At 40.0% G+C, this 20489-nt stretch overlaps 1 protein-coding gene across 4 annotated transcripts in view; it reads left to right on the plus strand.

Annotated features, from left to right (window-relative positions):
* The window catches only part of CHD7 (chromodomain helicase DNA binding protein 7), a 191545-nt gene that overhangs the window by 145770 nt on the left and 25286 nt on the right, over window positions 1-20489 (plus strand). For all 4 annotated transcript variants that reach the window (XM_038579376.1, XM_038579377.1, XM_038579378.1 and 1 more), the window contains 11 exons: window positions 69-206; window positions 303-424; window positions 995-1238; window positions 2414-2590; window positions 7907-8050; window positions 9457-9712; window positions 15578-15788; window positions 16314-16509; window positions 16816-16983; window positions 17214-17393; window positions 20352-20462. In XM_038579376.1, coding sequence (XP_038435304.1) covers window positions 69-206; window positions 303-424; window positions 995-1238; window positions 2414-2590; window positions 7907-8050; window positions 9457-9712; window positions 15578-15788; window positions 16314-16509; window positions 16816-16983; window positions 17214-17393; window positions 20352-20462 — 1947 coding nt within the window. The remainder of the gene's footprint in view (window positions 1-68; window positions 207-302; window positions 425-994; window positions 1239-2413; window positions 2591-7906; window positions 8051-9456; window positions 9713-15577; window positions 15789-16313; window positions 16510-16815; window positions 16984-17213; window positions 17394-20351; window positions 20463-20489) is intronic.

Below are 20489 nucleotides of genomic sequence, written 5' to 3' on the forward strand. Positions count from 1 at the left end.
TGTGTATGTGTATATAGATACATTTCAATCAAATGAATCCAATTCTAATTTATTTAAACCTGCCCCAGCCTGTGACTCACTACCTGGTGAAGTGGTGCTCCCTGCCTTATGAAGACAGCACGTGGGAGCTAAGGCAGGACATAGATCAAGCGAAGATTGAAGAATTTGAGAAACTAATGTCCAGGGAGCCAGAAACAGAGCGTGTGGTAAGACTTGGCTAATGGTGAAGGATTTAATTTGAAAATAGCATAGTGGTGTGGTCTTGGAGAAACCACTAATGGGATTTACTATATTTGAAACAGGAGCGACCTCCTGCTGATGATTGGAAGAAATCGGAGAGTTCCAGGGAGTACAAAAACAATAACAAACTCAGGGAATACCAGTTGGAGGGAGTAAACTGGCTACTTTTCAATTGGTACAACATGTACGTAAAGCATGTTTTTCTTCACTTTTAAGAAGACCTATAGCTTCCTGTGTAGTCATTGAAAATACTAATCAAATAATGTCACACTTTAATCTCTAACCAAAATTATGAGAAACAGCCAGGAATGGAAGTATGATTAATTTTCATCCCACAAACATTAATGCATAGATATTAATGGAAGTATGCAGAAATAATTTTTATGTCCTAGAGCACTTTGTTTGAAAATGTATTTTGTTGAAAAAGAAATGTATTTTGTTGACTCTAAAAGAACATTTGAGGGCAGCCCGGGTGGCTCAGCGGTTTAGCACCGCCTTCAGCCCAGGGTGTAATCCTGGAGACCCAGGATTGAGTCCCATGTCAGGTTCCCCTCATGGAGTCTGCTTCTCCCTCTGCCTGTGTCTCTGCCCCTCTCTCTCTGTGTCTCTCATGAATAAATAAATAAAATCTTAAAAAAGAAAAAGAACATTTGAGATACGCATTTGTGACTATCATAGTATATATTTTGTGAAAAGAAAGCAAAATATCTAACATCTGTACTTACTAAACTTTTGTTTCACTTCCTTCCCAAAGGCGAAACTGCATTTTAGCAGATGAAATGGGTTTGGGAAAGACTATCCAGTCCATTACATTTCTCTATGAGATATATTTGAAAGGAATCCATGGCCCTTTCTTAGTAATTGCCCCATTGTCCACAATCCCCAACTGGGAAAGGGAATTCCGTACCTGGACAGAGTTGAACGTGGTTGTGTATCATGGGAGTCAAGCTAGTCGTCGGACCATTCAGTCGTATGAAATGTACTTCAAAGATCCCCAGGTAAAGCATCTTGAGTGGTATGTTCTGTGCCTATCATGTACATTTCAAGGTATTAGGTATTAAAATGGACTCACATGTTTGGGGAGAAAGTCTAGATTTTACAAAATTGAGAAATTGCTTCAGATTTCTTACCCAATTGTGTTATATTTTCCTATCTTATAAATACAGCTAATTTTTTTACAACCTTTGGTCATTCTGATTATTTGATAAGAATGAATAAAATATTTTTACCTTGGGTGACTATGGAAAATCATTTAATGTGCTGATACACTAATTGGTTTTATTTTGCAAGCCTAAGGAAAAGCTAAATAAAAAATGGTGTTCTTAAATGTAAGCGGAAAAATTATTTTGTTAAACTATTACTAGAAGTAAAAATTTATTGGGCATGCAGTGTTTGTGTGAAACACACCCAAAGGGAAGAACTTCTCCTTTGACTTTTTGTAGCACTTGGGATGATTTTTGACTTACTCTTGTTAGCTGTATACAGTTATTCTATGATACTGACAGTGAAACATCATAAATGAGAAGGAAGAAGAGTATGTGCTAAAATAATTGTAAGCTACAGGTGGTAAGTAAAAATCCTATAACTGGAAATAGGAAGAGTTTTGTTATATGTTTGCTTTGAGTATAAAATCTAACCTATGATTAAATACTTCAAGGAGAAAAATATGGAAATCTATTTTGGTGTTTAACTCTGGATTTGAGAGATTGTTAAAAGTTCTATCCTAGGTGAATGTTTTTTTCATTTTAGCACTTCAAAAGAAATGTTACAAAAGTTAAAAAAAAAAAAGTAAAAGATTTTAAACAGTAAACAAGTTTTTATTTTTTATTTTTTTTTTTTTAACAAGTTTTTATATACTATAGTATATAATCTTTCAGCTTTTCACCTTTTGGGGGTCTCTAGGATATAATTAGAATGGCCACACTTAGTGGCACTTTACTACATATAATCTGTGGAGAAATTGGATTGGAAACTTTACTAATGATTTTCAAACTTCCTTGAAAAAAGAAAGGTTTTTAAAGCTCCCCTGCAAAATAACCTTGAAAACAAAAATGCAACTTGTTACTAAAATAAAGATGTCCCCAAAAGATAAATATATCCATTTTATGCTACTTATTAATCAAAGTTCGTGTAATCTCTAATGCTAAATAATAATTTAGAACCGTTCTTGTAGGGTCGAGTGATAAAGGGGTCCTATAAGTTTCATGCCATCATCACTACATTTGAGATGATTTTGACGGATTGTCCTGAGCTGCGGAATATTCCATGGCGCTGTGTCGTCATTGATGAAGCCCATAGGCTGAAGAATAGGAACTGCAAGCTGCTGGAGGGGCTCAAGATGATGGACTTGGTCAGTGATCGTATTGATGATTCCATTGAACCCGAACAGAATCGTTACCGACTCAGTATTCTCACAGCTCTGAATTTGACTGATACCTGTGTAGGGTGTTTCCAAAGTCTGTCAAATACCATGATATGTCCTCCTGAGCTTTCAGTTTCTCCAAAGTTATGGCTGTTCTTGATTCTGACATTGTTGGCTGGTGTCTTTGCACAATTGTATTACAGTAAGGTATAGTCAGGATATTTTCGCTGAGATGGATTATGAGTATTTGATTTTCCCTTTTGTTTATAAATACTGCCATTTCATAAACTGTGGGCCAGGCTTTGGCCCAGTGATGATAATGAAGTTATATTCCAGGGCTCAACAGTTTTGGCACATTGAATCCAGTAGGACTTGTAGAGTCAAGTTCTTTGTATGGATTAATACCCGGAATTGGTCAAGTTCACACAGACACTTAGAAGTTTGGGGGCATTTACAAGACCTTGGATTTGATCTGGAGTTGTAGACCATACCTCCTCCATACTCTCATACTCTCTCTGCTTCCTAAGAGGTGGTCAGGTTTTTCTTTTTCTTTTTCTTTTTTTTTTTTGGTCAGGTTTTTCTGAATAGATTTTTCTACATTTTTTTCAGTGGGGGTGTTATGGGATAATGTATTATAGAGGTGGTAGGATTTTATTGATTTTCTGTTCCATGCTTCTGTGTATATGGTTTCCTAGCAGAAATTATTACATGACTTCAGTCATCCTCAGACTTCTTTGTTCTCTGTAGTTTGCAAAGTGGGTTTTGATCACTTGTTTTCATTTTTAATGTACATTTTAAAACCTATGTTATTGTCATTCAGTATGTCTTGGATGTTTTGATGAGTTTTTAAAAAGTGCAAAAGATTTAAAAAATCTCTTTGATGTTGCCTTTTGTAGATTAATATGATCTCTTGTTAATTGAGAGTTTGAGTTGGGAAGAACATTCTATACGTTCATGACTATAAATTTATTTACTGAAGAGTGGTACTACCAAAAAGAACACTTAAAAGCTTTCTGTTGCAGCTGCTTCTTTGAAGCAATTTCTTTTATTCATTAGCCAGCAGTTCTTTTAATTAAAAGCAAACAAAATCCAGTTTTGTTTAAAGGAATAAGTCTGACTGAATTATTCTATTAAGTATGGGATTTCCGGGGAACCTGGGTGGCTCAGTTGGTTAAGCGATTGCCTTCAGCTCAGGTCATGATCCCAGGGTCCTGAGATCGAGCCCCAAGTCAGGCTCCCTGCTCAGTGGGGAGCCTGCTTCTCCCTCTCTGCCCCTCCCCCTTACTTGGTGTTCACTTGTGCACTCTCTCTCAAGTAAATAAGTACAATCTTTATATTAAGTATGGAATTTCCATCCTAAGACGTTTCTCATAACCAGTTTATATTATTTGGCGACCAATCCAAAAAAGAAATTAAAATACTTAGAAATAGTGAATAGTCTTGAAGACCTAGGTAAGCACATGGAAAAGAGAAACTCTGAGACTGTATTTGCTCTCTCCATGCAATACTTTAGCATTACATTGAAGTAAACTGGTATTTGCAGGCAAATGCGAGTGTTCATGAAGTACCTAACTACATCTTCCAAGTAGGGACCCATCTTCACAGTGGTCCACGTAAAAGACAGCTAGAGTACCACTTTCTGAAGGCTTAAATAGTCACCTGAGTTTATCTGAGTTGTTTCCTTTTATTAGTTTATGTGCTACCAAGCAGTTGATTCTAACTGCAAAACTGTCCTCCACTGGTGCATAGAGATTAGTTAAATGCTGTCAACATCCTACAATGTAATTGTAATCGGGAGACTTGAAAGGATTTTCTGTTGTTTATAGTAACACTTCATTAATGGATTAGAATCTCTTAGCCAGATAATTTTTCTGTTACATATTGCAATGTTCCCTAATTATTTTTCACGTAACAGCCCATATAGAAAGTCATAATATTCTAGATATACCATGTCATAGTGGGACAAAGCTGAGAATGCTGCCCACTGCTATAATGGACCAGCCCTGGGATCCTGACTCTCAGCCCTCCTGGTCATCTCAAGGACTCACATACCTGTTACTCATTCTTGGTTCACTCACCAGGAATCTCTGATAAGCAAATGAAACACAATAATTGTTTTTCTGATGATCAAGAATCTTTCTTGAAAGAGGTTTTCTAGATGGAATACAGCACCGTTGTTCAGAATTAGAATGCAATTGTATTTGTCTAGTTCTGAACAACTAAAGGTTGGCCTTTAAATTCTTATTTACAGTGAACCTTATGATGATGACTTACACAGTGGCCACTTTTTATTCTTGTTTCTTAGAATAAATCACAGTGAAAATAACGAGCAGTAAGTTTATCCAGCTATGTAGCAGGTCAGAGGGAACTGCTGTTTCCTGCACTAGACTCAGTACAAAGGTATACTTGATGAGGATTGTGTTCCAAGTGCATTCTCAGAAAGAGAAGACCACTGAGTGTCTTTAGCTCTCCCATCACAAAAGGAAATGCTCACGAAAATGATTTGTAGAGGGACATTTATGGTCCTCACCATCCTCCACAGAGCTCTGGAAAACCAAGCCATCTCCTTGCCCCTCATTGACAAGGAGGGGATTCTCTGGAGGGGGTAGAAGTTCTTCATTGATTCTGTCATCTTGTCTTTCATCGTCAGGCCTCACACAAATTAAAGAGTCTGCTGAAATGAAATTAAATGCTCATCACTCCATCAGAGCTAAAGAATGGTAATGTTTTCAAGCCAAAAGCATATTTGCTGACATAGCTGAGCTTGGAGATGATAAGCTTACTGGCCCAAGTCTCTTACATGACATTTTGTGATACTGTGTGTATTAATCAGATGGTCTTTCACAGTTACTTTCTAGTGGAAACCTGGTTTTATCCGACTAGACTACTCGTATGTAACCTTATAAAAGTGTCACGTGTGTAACCATTTGGCATAACGGCTTTAAACAGTCCTTGAGGGAATGTAGAATAAAAAAGGAGTCCCCGGGTGGCTCAGCGGTTTAGCACCTGCATTCAGCCCAAGGCCTGATCCTGGAGACCTGGGATCAAGTCCCACATCAGGCTCCCTGCATGGGGCCTGCTTCTCCCTCTGCCTGTATCTCTGCCTCTCTCTCTCTCTATGTGTCTGTCATGAATAAATAAACAAAATCTTTTTTTTTTTTTTTTTAAAAAAAAGGAGTCCCTTCCAGGGCTCCTGAGTAGCTCAGTTGGCTAAGTGTTTGACTCTTGATCTCAGAATTGTGAGTTCAAGCCCCATGTTGAACTTAAAAAAAAAAAAGGATACATTTACTTTGAAATGAATAAGTTAAAAGGCTTTTTCTACAGTATTTGTTTAAAGGTTAGGATTTAGCTCAATCATAGGGATATGAGAAAACTAGGAGACAATCTTTAGTATCAGTATAGCTCTTTCATGAGTCTGTGACAGCTTAAAAAATTCTTGGGTAAAGTAATTCAGAACTTAAGCATGTCAGGGACTGTAGCCCATGTTACCCACCCATATGGTTAGATATTAGCAAACCTTTTTTTTTTTTTTTTTTTTAAGAGAGGAAGAAGGGAGAGGAGAGGGGTTGAAGGATCAGGACTGGGAGAGGAATATCAAACAGACACCATGCCCCAGTGTGGAGCCCAACATGGGCCTCAATCTCACAACCCTGAGATCATGACCTGAGCTGAAATCAAGAGTCGGACCCTTAACTGAGCCAACCAGGTGCTGCCCCTATATTAGAAAATCTTGAACTGATTCCCAATGCCTTTCGCATTATGAATTTAATAAATAAATCCCAAGATGATGGTGGTCTATGTATCTTCCTGAGAGACATCTTTATTCAAAAGGGAGAAAAGGAGAAATAAAAACAAACTGAACTGCTTTACTTCACTTTCAAAGAACTTCATTGAGGGGATCCCTGGGTGGCTCAGCGGTTTAGCGCCTGCCTTTGGCCCAGGGCACGATCCTGGAGTCCCGGGATCGAGTCCTGCATCGGGCTTCTGGCATGGAGCCTGCTTCTCCCTCCTCCTGTGTCTCTGCCTCTCTCTCTCTCTCTCTCTCTCTCTCTATCATAAATAAATAAAGAAATCTTTTTTTTTTTTTAAAGAACTTCATTGACATATAAGACATGGTAGATATGATGAAAATTAGCACGTCCCTAGTTACATCATTTATCTAGTATTTACTGAGCATATACTCTGCTTGGCAGCCAAGTTTGTGTCAGATTTCACGTTAGGTCAGAATAATTGCTTTTGAACCTACTAGAAGGTAGGATCACTTTCTGAAATAGTTTTATTTGCTGGACTATGTACCAAACAAAATATTAAATAATAAGACTCTTAAGATTAAAAAACTCATATCATTAAAATTGGTCACTGAGAAATAGCCCCACTATGTTGGATATATAAAATACAAAGACAAGGGTACAGATGCATAAGGAAAACTGGAGAAACAGCTCGTAAACAGGAAGAATTATTTTAAAGAAATACCTAATTGGTTCAAAGAAACAAAGTTAGAAATAGCATCTGCTTTAAGAAAAAAAAAAGTGATTGTGGTATTTAAAACCAAGCTGACCTCTTTGCTAGTTTGAAATTTTTGCAGAACAAAATAGTTTTTCATATGCTGTTGCATGTAGAAGAACTTCTTTTGTGTCTGAAGTGAGTCATGCAGGAAGCAGATGGGGAGAAGAGCGCTGATGATGTAGAGAACAGAAAGAAGCATGTGAGCTTTCTCTGAGTCTAGGGATTTTGGGAAAAAAACTTTCGTGGAGAAAAAAAGCATTGGGACTTGGGAGACTTGCAAAGCCATGGCACTAAAATGTTGACCTAATAACCCTGGAAAGAAATGAAATGGCAAGACATGTTTGCAAGGTCTGCAGCATTCTAGAGGACCCACACCACAGATCTGTCTGAAGCAGGGTCCGTGTTTTTGTTTTGTTCTGCCTTTGTTTCTGCTACCTGCACTTTACGTATGGTGGATGCTGAGTTGGCATGAACGAGAAGTAGGAAAATGGATATCTAGAGAGAGGCTTTTTTGTTTTTTGTTTTTTAAGATTTTATTTACTTGAGAGAGCACGTGCAAGGCAGATGAGGAGGGAGGGCATGTGGGACAGAGGGTAAGAATCTCAATCAGACTCTGAGCTAAGCACAGAGCCCGTCTGGGGGCCCAGTCCCACAACCCTGAGATTATGACCTGAGCCAAAACCAAGAGTTGGACACTCAACCCACTGAGCCACCAGACGCCCCAGGAGAGCGAGGCTTTCATTTTAATAAACTGTTTTTGTTAGGATTTGATCAGTTGCTTTCCTTGTGTTCCTATAGGAACACAAAGTGCTGCTGACAGGGACCCCACTACAGAACACTGTGGAAGAGCTCTTCAGCTTGCTTCATTTCTTGGAACCAAGTCGCTTCCCTTCAGAAACCACCTTTATGCAAGAATTTGGTGATCTGAAAACAGAAGAACAGGTACTTATCACATCTACTTTGTACGTTAGTCATATAATTTGAAGATTAACCCATGAAATAAATGACAATGCATTGCTATTTAGCTTTTTAAAAATATAAATTATATGAGCTTTTTCTCACCTACTTAGTTAAGTGAGCTTTATATCTCCTCTCCTTGGACGTTCTGGGTCTTTGTTATGGAAGGTTTTCTTGTTCTGTTGTCTGTTTACCCTCATGAGGGGCTGTTGAGATCTGTTGGGAGAGGTTACTTACCTGTTCATGTAATTCTCATAGACTGCCATGCTATTCGGGTAAATGATTTTGCTGTGTATACTTTTGACCACAGTGTTAGAAGCCATGGAAATTATAGTTATTTGCCTCGTGGAGTTTTGAAATTCTAGTCTTATTTCTTGGCTATGTATACTTGGTCATATTGCTTACTTTTCTGAGTCTACATGTTTTCATTTAAACTACCCCCACAGGGATCCCTGGGTGGCTCAGCAGTTCAGCGCCTGCCTTTGGCCCAGGGCGCGATCCTGGAGTCCCGGGATTGAGTCCCATGTCGGGCTCCTGGCATGGAGCCTGCTTTTCCCTCCTCCTGTGTCTCTGCCTCTCTCTCTCTCTCTCTCTCTATGTCTATCATAGAATAAATAAATAAATCTTTAAAAAAAATAAAAAATAAAAAAATAAACTACCCCCACAGGATTTCTGTGAGAAGTGAGGTATTGTATATGAAAAGCAGTTAATTATTTTATACATCCTAAGAGTTCTGTGGTATTTATTATTATACTGTATTTGAAACAGAGATGGAGATACACTTGCAATCTTAGTCTTTATGTCCTCCCCTTCACCCCTCCATAATTTATTGTCTAAAGCCTCTTAGTTTAGTTGAGTGAAGTCTGTTTTGTTTTTGCTTTTCCTAAAATAAAAACTGTCTTGTGTGCTGTATATCCAAATGCCAATCAACAGAAACGAGAACCAGAGAGACCTCTCTGCCTTCCTATTGGTGGAGGGAGTAGGTAACACCTGGCCTACTCGTTCACTTAGCTTTTTCTAGAAGGGAAGGGAACTGAGGCATAACACTCCATGACATCACCTCTTCCTTCTTCCTCATCATCCCTGTGGCTTGAGACAAACAGAAGGGAAGCTCAGTGAATAAATTGGGTTCTTTTCTGCTGTGTGCTTGTCAGGCCTTTGGCTTTTCGGGCGCTCAGGTAGCTGAAATAGGCCATTTAACCTGAACTCATTCAACCTTCATACTCTTCTGTCATGCAAGCTGAGAGATTAGTCCCTTCATACCCTTACTGGGCTTTGACAAGTGAAAACCAATGGTAAATGAATAGCATAATCCTGATTTTTTACATTAGAATATGTTTCAGCATGCAAGCGAATCATGATTCCAGTATTTACTTAAGGTCCTTTTTTAGGTGCAAAAACTCCAGGCTATTCTAAAGCCAATGATGTTGCGACGTCTCAAGGAGGATGTAGAAAAGAACTTGGCCCCCAAAGAAGAAACTATTATTGAAGTTGAGCTAACAAACATTCAGAAGAAATATTACCGAGCCATCCTTGAGAAGAATTTCACATTTCTTTCCAAAGGTGGTGGTCAAGCTAATGTACCTAACCTTTTAAACACTATGATGGAGTTACGGAAGTGCTGCAATCATCCATACCTTATTAACGGTAAGCCTATGCACCAGCGAATGTGTTTAAATGACAGAGCTCCAGAAGTCCTGTTTGTCCTCCAGACAGGGGACTTGATGGTTTGTGGTCATTACTGGATCCTGTCATCTCAACGTGGGTTTCACCAGCTTCCTGTTCTTCGTGACGCCTGCTTCTGTGGTGGCTACAGGCAAGGGACCATTGCACCTTCTGATCCCTGCAGCAGCAGGACCTCAGCTCGCTGATCTCCTACTTCCCTGACTCTGTGTCTTACCCCTTGGAAGGAGGTGTGGGTGCTCATACCTAAAAATCACCAACAGTGCTCATAGTTAAAGAGAGATTAGCCTCAGCAGAGACTTTGGTGTGTGTGTGTGTGTGTGTGTGTGTGTAAATCAGAGAAGTTAAAGAGGAACTGGTGCGAGAAGGCAGCTGGCAGCTGTCTGCAGGAAATTTCAGTCTAGAGACCTCTAGGACCTATTCCCTAAGAATGAGAGATCATTCAAAAACTTTGCTAACAGTTTGTTTCTGTTACTGATGAATACTTTACAGTCTTCCTGTTTTCTTAACTAAATTGATAGTGTCCTGTAACTGATTTGAGTAAAAACCTGTATTATGTACTTCCGAAAATCATTAAAGGGATAAATATGGCATACATGTGATATGTGGGACATTGGAGGATATGAGAGCCTTCGGGTTTGTCAGGGATGGGGATTAGAGAAGCCACAGAGAAAGCAATTGAGACAAGCCTGTGGGGGTGGGAAGGGGTTTGCCAGTGAAGGGCAGAAAAGAGAAGGGCATTTAGGCTGATGTAATAACATGAGCAAAGACAAAGAAGCAGGAATACAAAGGGGGAACTTGCCCAAAGTATAAAGTCCATGTAAGAAGCAGTGGGACAGGGAACCTGAGGCACATAGTGGCCCCAGCTATGGAAAGGCTTCGAGGCTAGGTCATGGAATTTGGCTTTTGTCTGCAGACAGTGGAGAACCATGGCTAGTGTTTGAGCTGAGAAATGATTCAGGATGATTGATCTGGCAACATCATATAAAACAGATGGGAGGGAGCGGGGAAAGACCTGCTAGAAGGCTCTTGCTGCCTGCCCTGCTGGCCGGAGTTAATATGGGTTAAAGAAAGGTGATGGCCGGCTGAGTTGGGGTGTTTGTGTGTGATTGCAAATGGCTGGCAACGCCATTAGGTTCCTTTCTAGGTGAGTAGGAACAAAGCTTAGTTTTGTCTTTATCACAATCCATGAAGTTCAGAGGCAGCTAATTTAAAGAATCCCATCCTCCACTCCCCGCCCCCATTCATGACATACACACCTGTCAGGCATCTCAGACCCCCATGTTCCTGTTATTAAATGACAGAATGGTCCACACCTGCAAGACTGTCTCAGCATAGCACCTGAGCTCATTGTTGTGGTGTGACATCGATGAATTTCCTTTTCAGACTTTGTGCTTTTAGCTTTGTCTTCTAAAGAGAGTATCGTGTGTGATAATTATATGTTTAATGCTGCCAGCCTACTAATCACTGTGTGTTTAAGAGCCTATAAGGCCATTATTGTGAGTGTTGACCTGTCTATTCCTGAGGTGGGGAGGTGGAGTTGGGGCTTAGGGTGACTGATGGTGTGAGTAAAGCACAATACATGTGTGACAGATGCATACTTTTGCATTTAATATCTGGTGAAAAGAAAATGAGGAATAGTAGCGTCCACGGGGCACAGGAGGACACTCACAAAAGAGCTTAAATGCTGCGAGCAGGATGTGTGTGAAAGGGTTGACCTCAGTGATAGTTGTCAGATACCCGCTTGCAGCTCTCTCAAGTTTACCTGGTCTGCTTACGTGCTCATTATATGCATTGAACATTCGGGGGAGGAGTCGTCTCTTCCTTGGCTGATTGCTCTTCAGGGTCATCTTATTTAATTCATTGTTGACCATGAGTTTTTTAGGATTTCTAAAATTTGGGTCTGTGGCAGTTGTCCTAGTTGGTCACACCTTGGGGTCAGTGTTCTGTGCCTACAGGTTATGAAGAATCTGTTAAGCAGTGTGTCTTTATATACCTCTATGCTGAGAAGCTGAAAGTATATACACACACAGTAGGCGTTACAACTGCCTGGGTAGCTCATGTGGATGTTGGGTTTCACTGAGGTTGCTCTACGGCCAGTACCTCCCATTTTCATCCACAATCTGGAGTAGAAGGTATACTGATGGGCTGCCACCTCTACACATGTAACTGAGCTGATTCAAGGAAGTTTTCAGTGTTGAAGTTTAAATCGAAATTCCTATTGGTAGTGGCAGAGTCAAGCAGCCCCCATCAAGCTAAAGTTCAATTCAGGAAAGCATAACATTTTGGTAATTGTGGAAAGTAGAAGCAACTATATGCATAAGTTGGTGACATATGGTGTAATATAAGTAAAGCAGAGGGAAGAAAATTAGAAAGGATGATAGAACACAAACTGAGTAATATTTTAAATGTGGGTTGATATCTTAAGTGCTTAGCGCAGTTTTGGGGGGTGCACTGTGAGTACTGGCTAATTGTTGCTACTTGTTGCTTTATTAGATCAGGGTAGCAGGTAACTGGGAAACATAAATGCAGTTACAGTTACTGGCCCCAGCCTCAAGAGAGTGGAATGTCCAGTTTTAGGTTCCCTATGTGAGAGTACAAATAATGTTGAAAACTTGGTCAAGGTCCCCTAATGGTTAGGAGTGACATCAGGGTCATTTGTTGTCGTTGTTGGAGATCTGAGCAGCACAGAGAAGAAGAGGCAGAAAGGGATCCCTGGGTGGCAGCAGTTGAACGCTTGCCTTTGGCCCAGGGCGTGATCCTGGAGTCCCAGGATCGAGTCCCACATCAGGCTCCCTGCATGGAGCCTGCTTCTCCCTCTGCCTGTGTCTCTGCCTCTCTCTCTGTGTCTCTCATGAATACATAAATAAAATCTTAAAAAAAAAAAAAAAAGAATAGGCAGAAAGAAAATAAGCTGAAGCTTGCATGATGGGATGAATTTCAGATAAATAATCCTAACTCTTTTTTTGGTAATCTTTGAAAGAAAATTATTTCTTGTTTGTGGCTGGATGACATTGGCCAGATAATAATTTCTTGTTATAGCTAGCTACCATCGCAGGTACTGTTTTCACAGTGACCATCTGTTTAAGTCAGATTTCCACACTCGCTTCAAGTGAGTGCACACTCGTTTCAATTTGTCTTTGAGACACACACACATTTTGAAATGTAGCATGAATAGTACTTTAATTTAGGGCAGTGTCAACAAAGTATTTTGGCTTATCATAACCTATTTCCAGCTAATTTTCAGATTGATATTTGCAAATCTAACATCAAGATAAATGGTAAATTGGGCAGTTTGGCTGTGATGTTGCAAGGTAGAAATTGCTTTCTCTTCAATACCTTCACCACCCTTCTTTCCTACATTCTGGCTATAATAAATATAGTGCTACAGGAATCATATAGGAAATATGTTTGCTAATATTTTTAAAACTGCCTGCACTTTAAGAACCTTGAATTCAGGGCAGCCTGGGTGGCTCAGTGGTTTAGCGCCTGCCTTCGGCCCAGGGCGTGATCCTGGAGACTTGGGATCGAGTCCCACATTGGGCTCCCTGCATGGAGCCTGCTTCTCCCTCTGCCTGTGTCTCTGCCCCTCTCTCTCTGTGTCTCTCATGAAGAAATAAATAAAATCTTTTAAAAAAACAAAACACCTTGAATTCATAACAAAGAGCTGGATTGATAAATTCAGCTGTAGCTTTTGTCAGGTAGGGACAAATGTATTTTAATTTTGACTATTCTTTATAAGATGAGAAATCATTAGTAGCAATCAAAAAGCAAGAAAGTTACTTTTCTCATCTCAGAATAAAGTTAAAGTGAAAAAAATTTCTCTGCTAATTTGAGAAATTATTTGTATTTTCAGTTTTTTAATAAAATTATTCAAATGTCTTTTACTTATCTTTTCAAAATGATTATTTCATTTGTGAAAAACATTCTTTGGTCCTTAGCTTGTTTTATTTATTTTTTTTCTTAGCTTGTTTTAAACCAATATACTATATTTTGATTCTGAGTTATAATTTTCATATAGACAAAAAAAATAGCCGAATACCAGGAGCAAAATCTATTTCTGAATTGTAAAGAGCTTATACTATATTGCACAAGAACAAACTTTTTAAAAAGACCTAATGTAAGACACAGACTTAAATCTATTTCTCTTGTTTCCTGAGGGCTGTCTTGTCCTGAATCCAGGACCTAGATTTCTAAATTTTATGTTTTGAAAAATATTATTCAACTTTATTCAAGAACATTCTATCATCAGGGACATTCCTGTTAATGCTCTTCAACAACATTTTGTTTTTACAAAACCTTTCCCTGTTTTTCCCCCACTTAGAGAAGAGCTTCTGATTCATGTGGAAAAGGTAGTGAGGGACTAACCATTCTGACCCAGAGTAGCATTTTCAGCCAAGCCCCCTTCTTCACAAGTAACAGTGTGCTTTGCTGAGGCCTTAGTGCCTGGGTAAGGGCATAAAGCGACTTTAATCTGATCTCAGTAAGATTCTCTGTTGTAATAATTAACAAGCTGTATTTCTGCATATGACCATGCCATAACTTAATTTGCGCAAGTGCCGTTAGAGTGGAAATAGGATGGCACTTTTCTTACTTACATTGCTGCTTGTGGAAGTTCTGTCCTAGAGGCCATGAGGGTCTGACTCACTTAACTTTTAAGCCCCCTTTGAGATTTATGCATACTCATCACATGTATTGTTAGTTCACACGTTTAAACCCCGTGCTAAGAAGAGTAGTTTACACTTTCTGGGAGAGTCGAGGGCTGGGAACCAATCCCATTAGGTGGATTTGTTTGTATTTTCCAAAGAATAGGTGACCCTACCCCCCATCCTTAGGGAGAGGCGCTGAGCACAGCAGCCCTGGCCGATTAACTCCAGGGATGGGAGGTGGCCAGACTGGTGCCGTCTAATTCTAGCTAAGCCACCTAAGTAGTTGAAGGAAGCTTAGCCTGTGTGTGTTTGGGGTTGGGGGCAGTTATGTAAGCACTGCTCTTCTGACAATGTCATTCTCTTGAGGCTTCTCTAATGCACCCAAGTCTTTGAACAAGCAGAAATCATCTGCATGAGGCTAATGAGAAAAAGAGGGTGACGTACATAGGCATAGAAGCCTTACGTGAAACAAGGTCATTTGCTGCTGTTGTTTTTTAAACACTTGAAAAGCTTTTGCCACTTCAGGATAGAATTTTGGTACCTCATGAAACTCTCAGATGAGAATGGACATGGAAGGAGGTTTAGAGATTGCAATAGAAGAAGTATGTTCAGAACCCCTAAAAAAATCCCTAAAAATTATCCTCGAAAAGGAATTGCTTTTTGTTGCCCTCCTTTTGGCTATGTTTACATACAGTTATATACAAAAACTACTGCCCTGACACTGTAATTATTAGAACTCTATTCCCTTGTTTCTTAGCTTCAGAACAGATTTTGTTGTTTGTGTTTATATTCAGCTAGTAAACAGTTCTTCATTTCTTTAGCAATTTAGGTTCCAAATTTTCTGTAGGTATCTGGCCCTTGGCTTGTTTCTGCCACTTCTGGCTTGACAGTCTGTTGTTGAAATTCAGTTTCTACAGACAGCAAACATTTGTTTGTTGGAAAATGTGGTTTTTTTCCCCCCCAAATGTTTAAATGTGTTGTGCTTAAAACTTTGATCCCTTTTATACTTTCATGGTTTTGTGTTAGACCTGACTTTTAGTAAGCGGATGGATTCATATTCATAAACATGAGTATGGCATCCTGGTTCCTATAGTTAGCAGTGGGTTTTGAAAGCAAGTTCATTGTTTTTAGTAATAAAAACCTTTTACAGTATTCACGTTATGCTGTCCAATCTCTGCAGGTGCTGAAGAGAAAATTTTGGAAGAGTTTAAAGAAACACACAATGCAGACTCTCCAGATTTTCAGCTCCAGGCGATGATCCAGGCTGCTGGCAAGCTAGTGCTGATTGACAAGCTGCTGCCAAAACTGAAGGCTGGTGGCCACAGGGTGCTTATCTTTTCCCAGATGGTGCGCTGCTTGGACATACTGGAAGACTACCTCATTCAAAGACGGTGAGGCCACCGCACCGTAAGAATAAAAAGGAAATAAAAAATGACCTTTCATGGGGCTCCAAGTGGCTCACCTCAGAGTGACATTCATAATAGAGGGGATGGGGTGGGGAAAAATGTGTCACATCTCTTTTTCAAAACTGTCGATGTACATAGCTGTTATTCTATGTGGTGACTACAGTAGGACTCTGCATACTTTTAATGGCAATTTTGTTTCCCATTTCTTTGATTTGAGTAGGGGAAAATGGTTCTTACCTAAAATTAAAATTGTTTGTTATTTGACTGTAAGAGGGGTCAGCAATTTTTAGACTTAAGTTATTTAACTAGGGAGGACATAAAATAAAATTTGATTTTTGAGCATTCAACCAATTATATCCCAAACTACAATGAAACCTGTTTGCTCTGAAATTATTTCTGATAAATAATATTCAGATGGTATATATCCCATGTTGTAATATTCTTTACAAAAAGAAACAAGCGTGCTGTAGCCATGCGGCAGGCCTTCTTGTTAATCCTGACGTTTTCTAGGTACCCATACGAAAGGATCGACGGCAGAGTGAGAGGAAATCTCCGCCAGGCAGCTATCGACAGATTCTCCAAACCTGATTCTGATCGGTTTGTTTTCCTCCTGTGTACAAGGGCAGGAGGTTTAGGCATTAATCTTACTGCTGCTGATACCTGCATCATCTTTGATTCCGACTGGAATCCCCAAAATGATCTCCAGGTAAAGATACACAAAAATCGTCCTGATGCCTTTTTTCTTTTCTTTTCTTTTCTTTTTTTTAAGTTATTCCATTATGATGAAGAATCCCCAGTCAAACCAATAAATTAAAGTTGTGTAGTCACTCAGGTAGCATCCCATGGTTGGGCAAATGAACCAAGTGGTAATCAATTTACTAGTAACGTAAAAGTAATTTCTTAGTGTGTTAACCTTCTGTACTGCACCTCTGCTTATTGGAACGGGTGCTCTTATAACTGACACTTGAGTCTTTTCTTTCTTTGGTAACCATTCATTTCCTTTTTCTTTCAGGCTCAGGCTAGATGTCATAGAATAGGACAGAGCAAATCTGTGAAAATCTACAGGCTGATTACAAGAAATTCTTATGAAAGGGAAATGTTCGACAAGGCTAGTTTGAAGCTCGGCCTGGATAAAGCTGTGCTGCAGTCCATGAGTGGGAGAGAAAACGCTACCAATGGGGTAATCCACACTTGCCTAGACCATTTGTTTTTTCTGGCGCCTTAACTTTATTTAGCTAATAGTAAGAAATTGTCCAGCATTGAATTACTTTTCAGCCTCAATATTTTCAGCCTATTTTGTCACATTTTCTTTTTTATGAGTCAGGTTTATCCTCCTTAAGTACAATGAAGCATTTGTGTCATCTACAAACATTTCAGTTCTGAATTATTTAAAATATCTCTCTAAAACAGGTACAACAACTTTCTAAGAAAGAAATAGAAGATCTGCTACGGAAAGGGGCCTATGGTGCACTCATGGATGAGGAGGATGAAGGGTCTAAATTCTGTGAAGAAGATATTGATCAGATTCTCCTGCGGCGAACCCACACTATCACCATTGAGTCTGAAGGGAAAGGCTCCACATTTGCTAAGGTGCGAATTAATCTGAAGAGACAGGCTTTCTGTAGAATCATAATAGAGTTCACCTAAAGCAGGATCTTATAAAGTGCGCCTAAGGTGCATATGTAACATTTGCTCTTTAATTAAGAATTAAGAGGGTAATTTTGACATCTCTGTGGAGCTGCTGATGCATAGAAGATTCTTTGTGTGCATTTTGGGTTCCCTTCTCTGTATATGGCCCTAGTAGTCACCCTCACCTTGACCTCATATCTGCTTCCTCTGTCCTTGATCCCACCCTCTCCACTTCTGGAGCTCCTGCTCTGACATAATTTTGTTTCCTGAGATCCTGACATAGCCTATAAGAACAGTTGAGTCACTCCTATCAAAAAAGCCTCTCATCTCATGTTGCCCTCCAGCTACAGCTCTATAACCCTTCTTTCATAGCTAAAATCCACATGAATGTTATTTGTACTAGCTGTCCCCACCACCTGCTTTTCTGCTAATTTTTCAACTTCCAGCTTGCACCCCTCCCCCACCCTGTCATTAGACCAGCTCTGGTGAAGGTCACCACCCAGCCTTCCTTCCCGCTACTTGACTGAGAGCACCTTCTGAGGCTTCCCCTGTGCATAGTTCCGCCTATCCACACCCAGGCCCCCTTTACACCTTTATTTTTAACAGCTTAATTGAAATGTAATTCACTTGGCATAAAATTCACCAATTTTAAATGTATGATTCAGTGCCTTTACCAAATTTGCAGACTTTGTGCAGCCATTACCACATCTAAATCTAGAGTGTTTCAATCGCCCCAGAACCTCTTGCCCATTAGCAACCAGCCTCTCCCTCCTCCCCTCCCCTTGCCCCTCCCCTGCCAAGTCCTTGGCAACCACTAATCTCCTTTCTCTAGATTTGCCTACTCTGGACATTTTACAAAACAGAATCATATAACATGTGGTCTTTTGTGTCTGGCTTCCTTCACTCAGCATAGTGTTTTTGAGATTCATCTGTGTTGTAGCATGTGTCAGTTCCCTTGTTCTGCTGAACGTCGTTCTGTTATATAGATGTACCTCTGTTAGCAGTTGATAATGGGCATTGGGGTTGTTTATCCATTCACTAGCTGGTAATGAAATTTGGGTTGTCTCTATTTTGGAGTTACTGTGAATAACATTGTTTCAAAAATTTATGAACAGGTTTTTATGTGGAAGTATCTTTTCATTTCTCTCATGTATCTACTATAAATAGAATTGCTGGGTCATATGTTAACTCCAGGTTTAACACTTTGAGAACTGACAGACTGTTTTCTGGTGACTGTACCATTTTCTCTTTACACCAACAGTGATTTAGGGTTCCAGTTTCTCCATATCCTCACCAACACTTTTTATTTTCTGATTTTCTGATTATAGCCATATTAGTGTGAAGTGATCACCCACTCTAGTTTGATCTGCCTTCTCTGATGCTATTGAGCATCTTTTCATGTGCTTGTTGACCAATTTGTATATCATTTTTGGTAAAATGTCTGTACAGGTCTTTTATTCACCTTTTGAGTTACTTGGCTTTTATTATTGAATATTAAGAATTCTTTTAAAATTCTGGATAGAAGTTTCTCATTAGGCAATATGATTTGCAAGTATTTTCTCCCAGGTATTTTCTCCCAGTCTTTTCTTAATGGTTTTTAGTTTCAATAAAGTCCAGTTTACCCATTTTTTCTTTTATTGTTCACGCTTTTGATATGTCGTCTAACCTAACTTCACAATGATTTGCTCTTTCCTTGCGAGTTTTATAGTTTTCGCCCTTACATTTAGGTCTGTGATCTCTTTTGAGTGAACTTTTGCCTGTGGTGTAAGATAGGGGCCCGTCTCCTTCCCTTTGCCTATGGACATCCAGTTGTCCCAGCTACTCCAGTCTTGAAAGGTTCCCTCTTCTGGGCTCTGTGCCGGACCTTCTCTCTCATGTCTTTCAGCCTCTTTCCCGGTTCTGTTCTCTGTCCTCACAGGTACTTCAGATTCAGTTTGTGCAAAAGCAGATTCCTCACGCCTGTCTCTCCACCCTCTGTGTATGTGCATTTTCAACTCACACCCCCGGTTACTTCGCCTGACTAATGCTGTTCATATGCCAAGTTGGCTACAGAGGTTTTTCTTGGCCACTGCCGCCTCCCACCACCACCCCAAACCCCCCACCTCCTCCACCTATTTTATATGCTTCACATCCACCCAGATTCTAACTGCTTTCATTTTACTTTTTAAAGAGTAAACATTTCTGGACTGTCTCCTTTTCTCCACTTCTGTGGAGCCATTTTCAGTCTATAGAGCTGCTTCCTCTGCAAACCACTGCAGTAACCTCCCATGTCCCAGGACATCAGTATGAGCTCTTAAACAGGTGGCTTTGGATGTGATTGTGTCCATCTTGAGATGATTTCCATTTTGAAAGAGTCCACTGCTATCTCAGGATAGAGTTCCGGCCTCATTAACAGGACATGCAAGGCCCTGCATGACCTGGTTTCCGTCTGCCTCGCCAGCTTGACCTTTAGCTGCTCTCCCCTGACTACTCTTATCACCAGCCACATGACACAATTGCATTTCTTTTCTTCTGAGCCTTTGCACATGCTCTGTCACAAACATTTCCACATACTTTCCTGTTCTAGCCTGACCCAGGAATTATATTCTGGGGAGCCTCTTCTTTCTTCCCAGCAGTGCCGTTGCTGCATCCCCTCATGAACCTGGTCCCTCCCGTGGATAACTGTCGTACCTATATGTACCATTGTCACCCGTCACCGAATATGCTGTACTGTCATCTTTCACTTCCTGATCTATTTAAACCCCTGGACAGAGAGCTACCTGAGGGACGGTAGCGCTTTCATCCTAGCCCACTGACTGCAGCATCTGGCACACAGTGCAGGAATGCATACATGTTTGGCTGAATGAGTAAATGAAAGCTACTTTGCATTTTGCCTCCGAGAAAAGCATCTCAAAGTAATGCATATTTTTTCTCCTTTAGGCCAGTTTTGTTGCATCTGGAAATAGAACAGATATTTCCTTGGATGATCCAAATTTCTGGCAAAAGTGGGCTAAGAAGGCTGAATTGGATATTGATGCCTTAAATGGGAGGGTGAGTGAGAGGTTCCCATTCAAAGCC

This window comes from Canis lupus, chromosome 29, assembly GCF_011100685.1.
Source record: "Canis lupus familiaris isolate Mischka breed German Shepherd chromosome 29, alternate assembly UU_Cfam_GSD_1.0, whole genome shotgun sequence".
NCBI classification, from domain to species: Eukaryota; Metazoa; Chordata; class Mammalia; order Carnivora; family Canidae; genus Canis; species Canis lupus.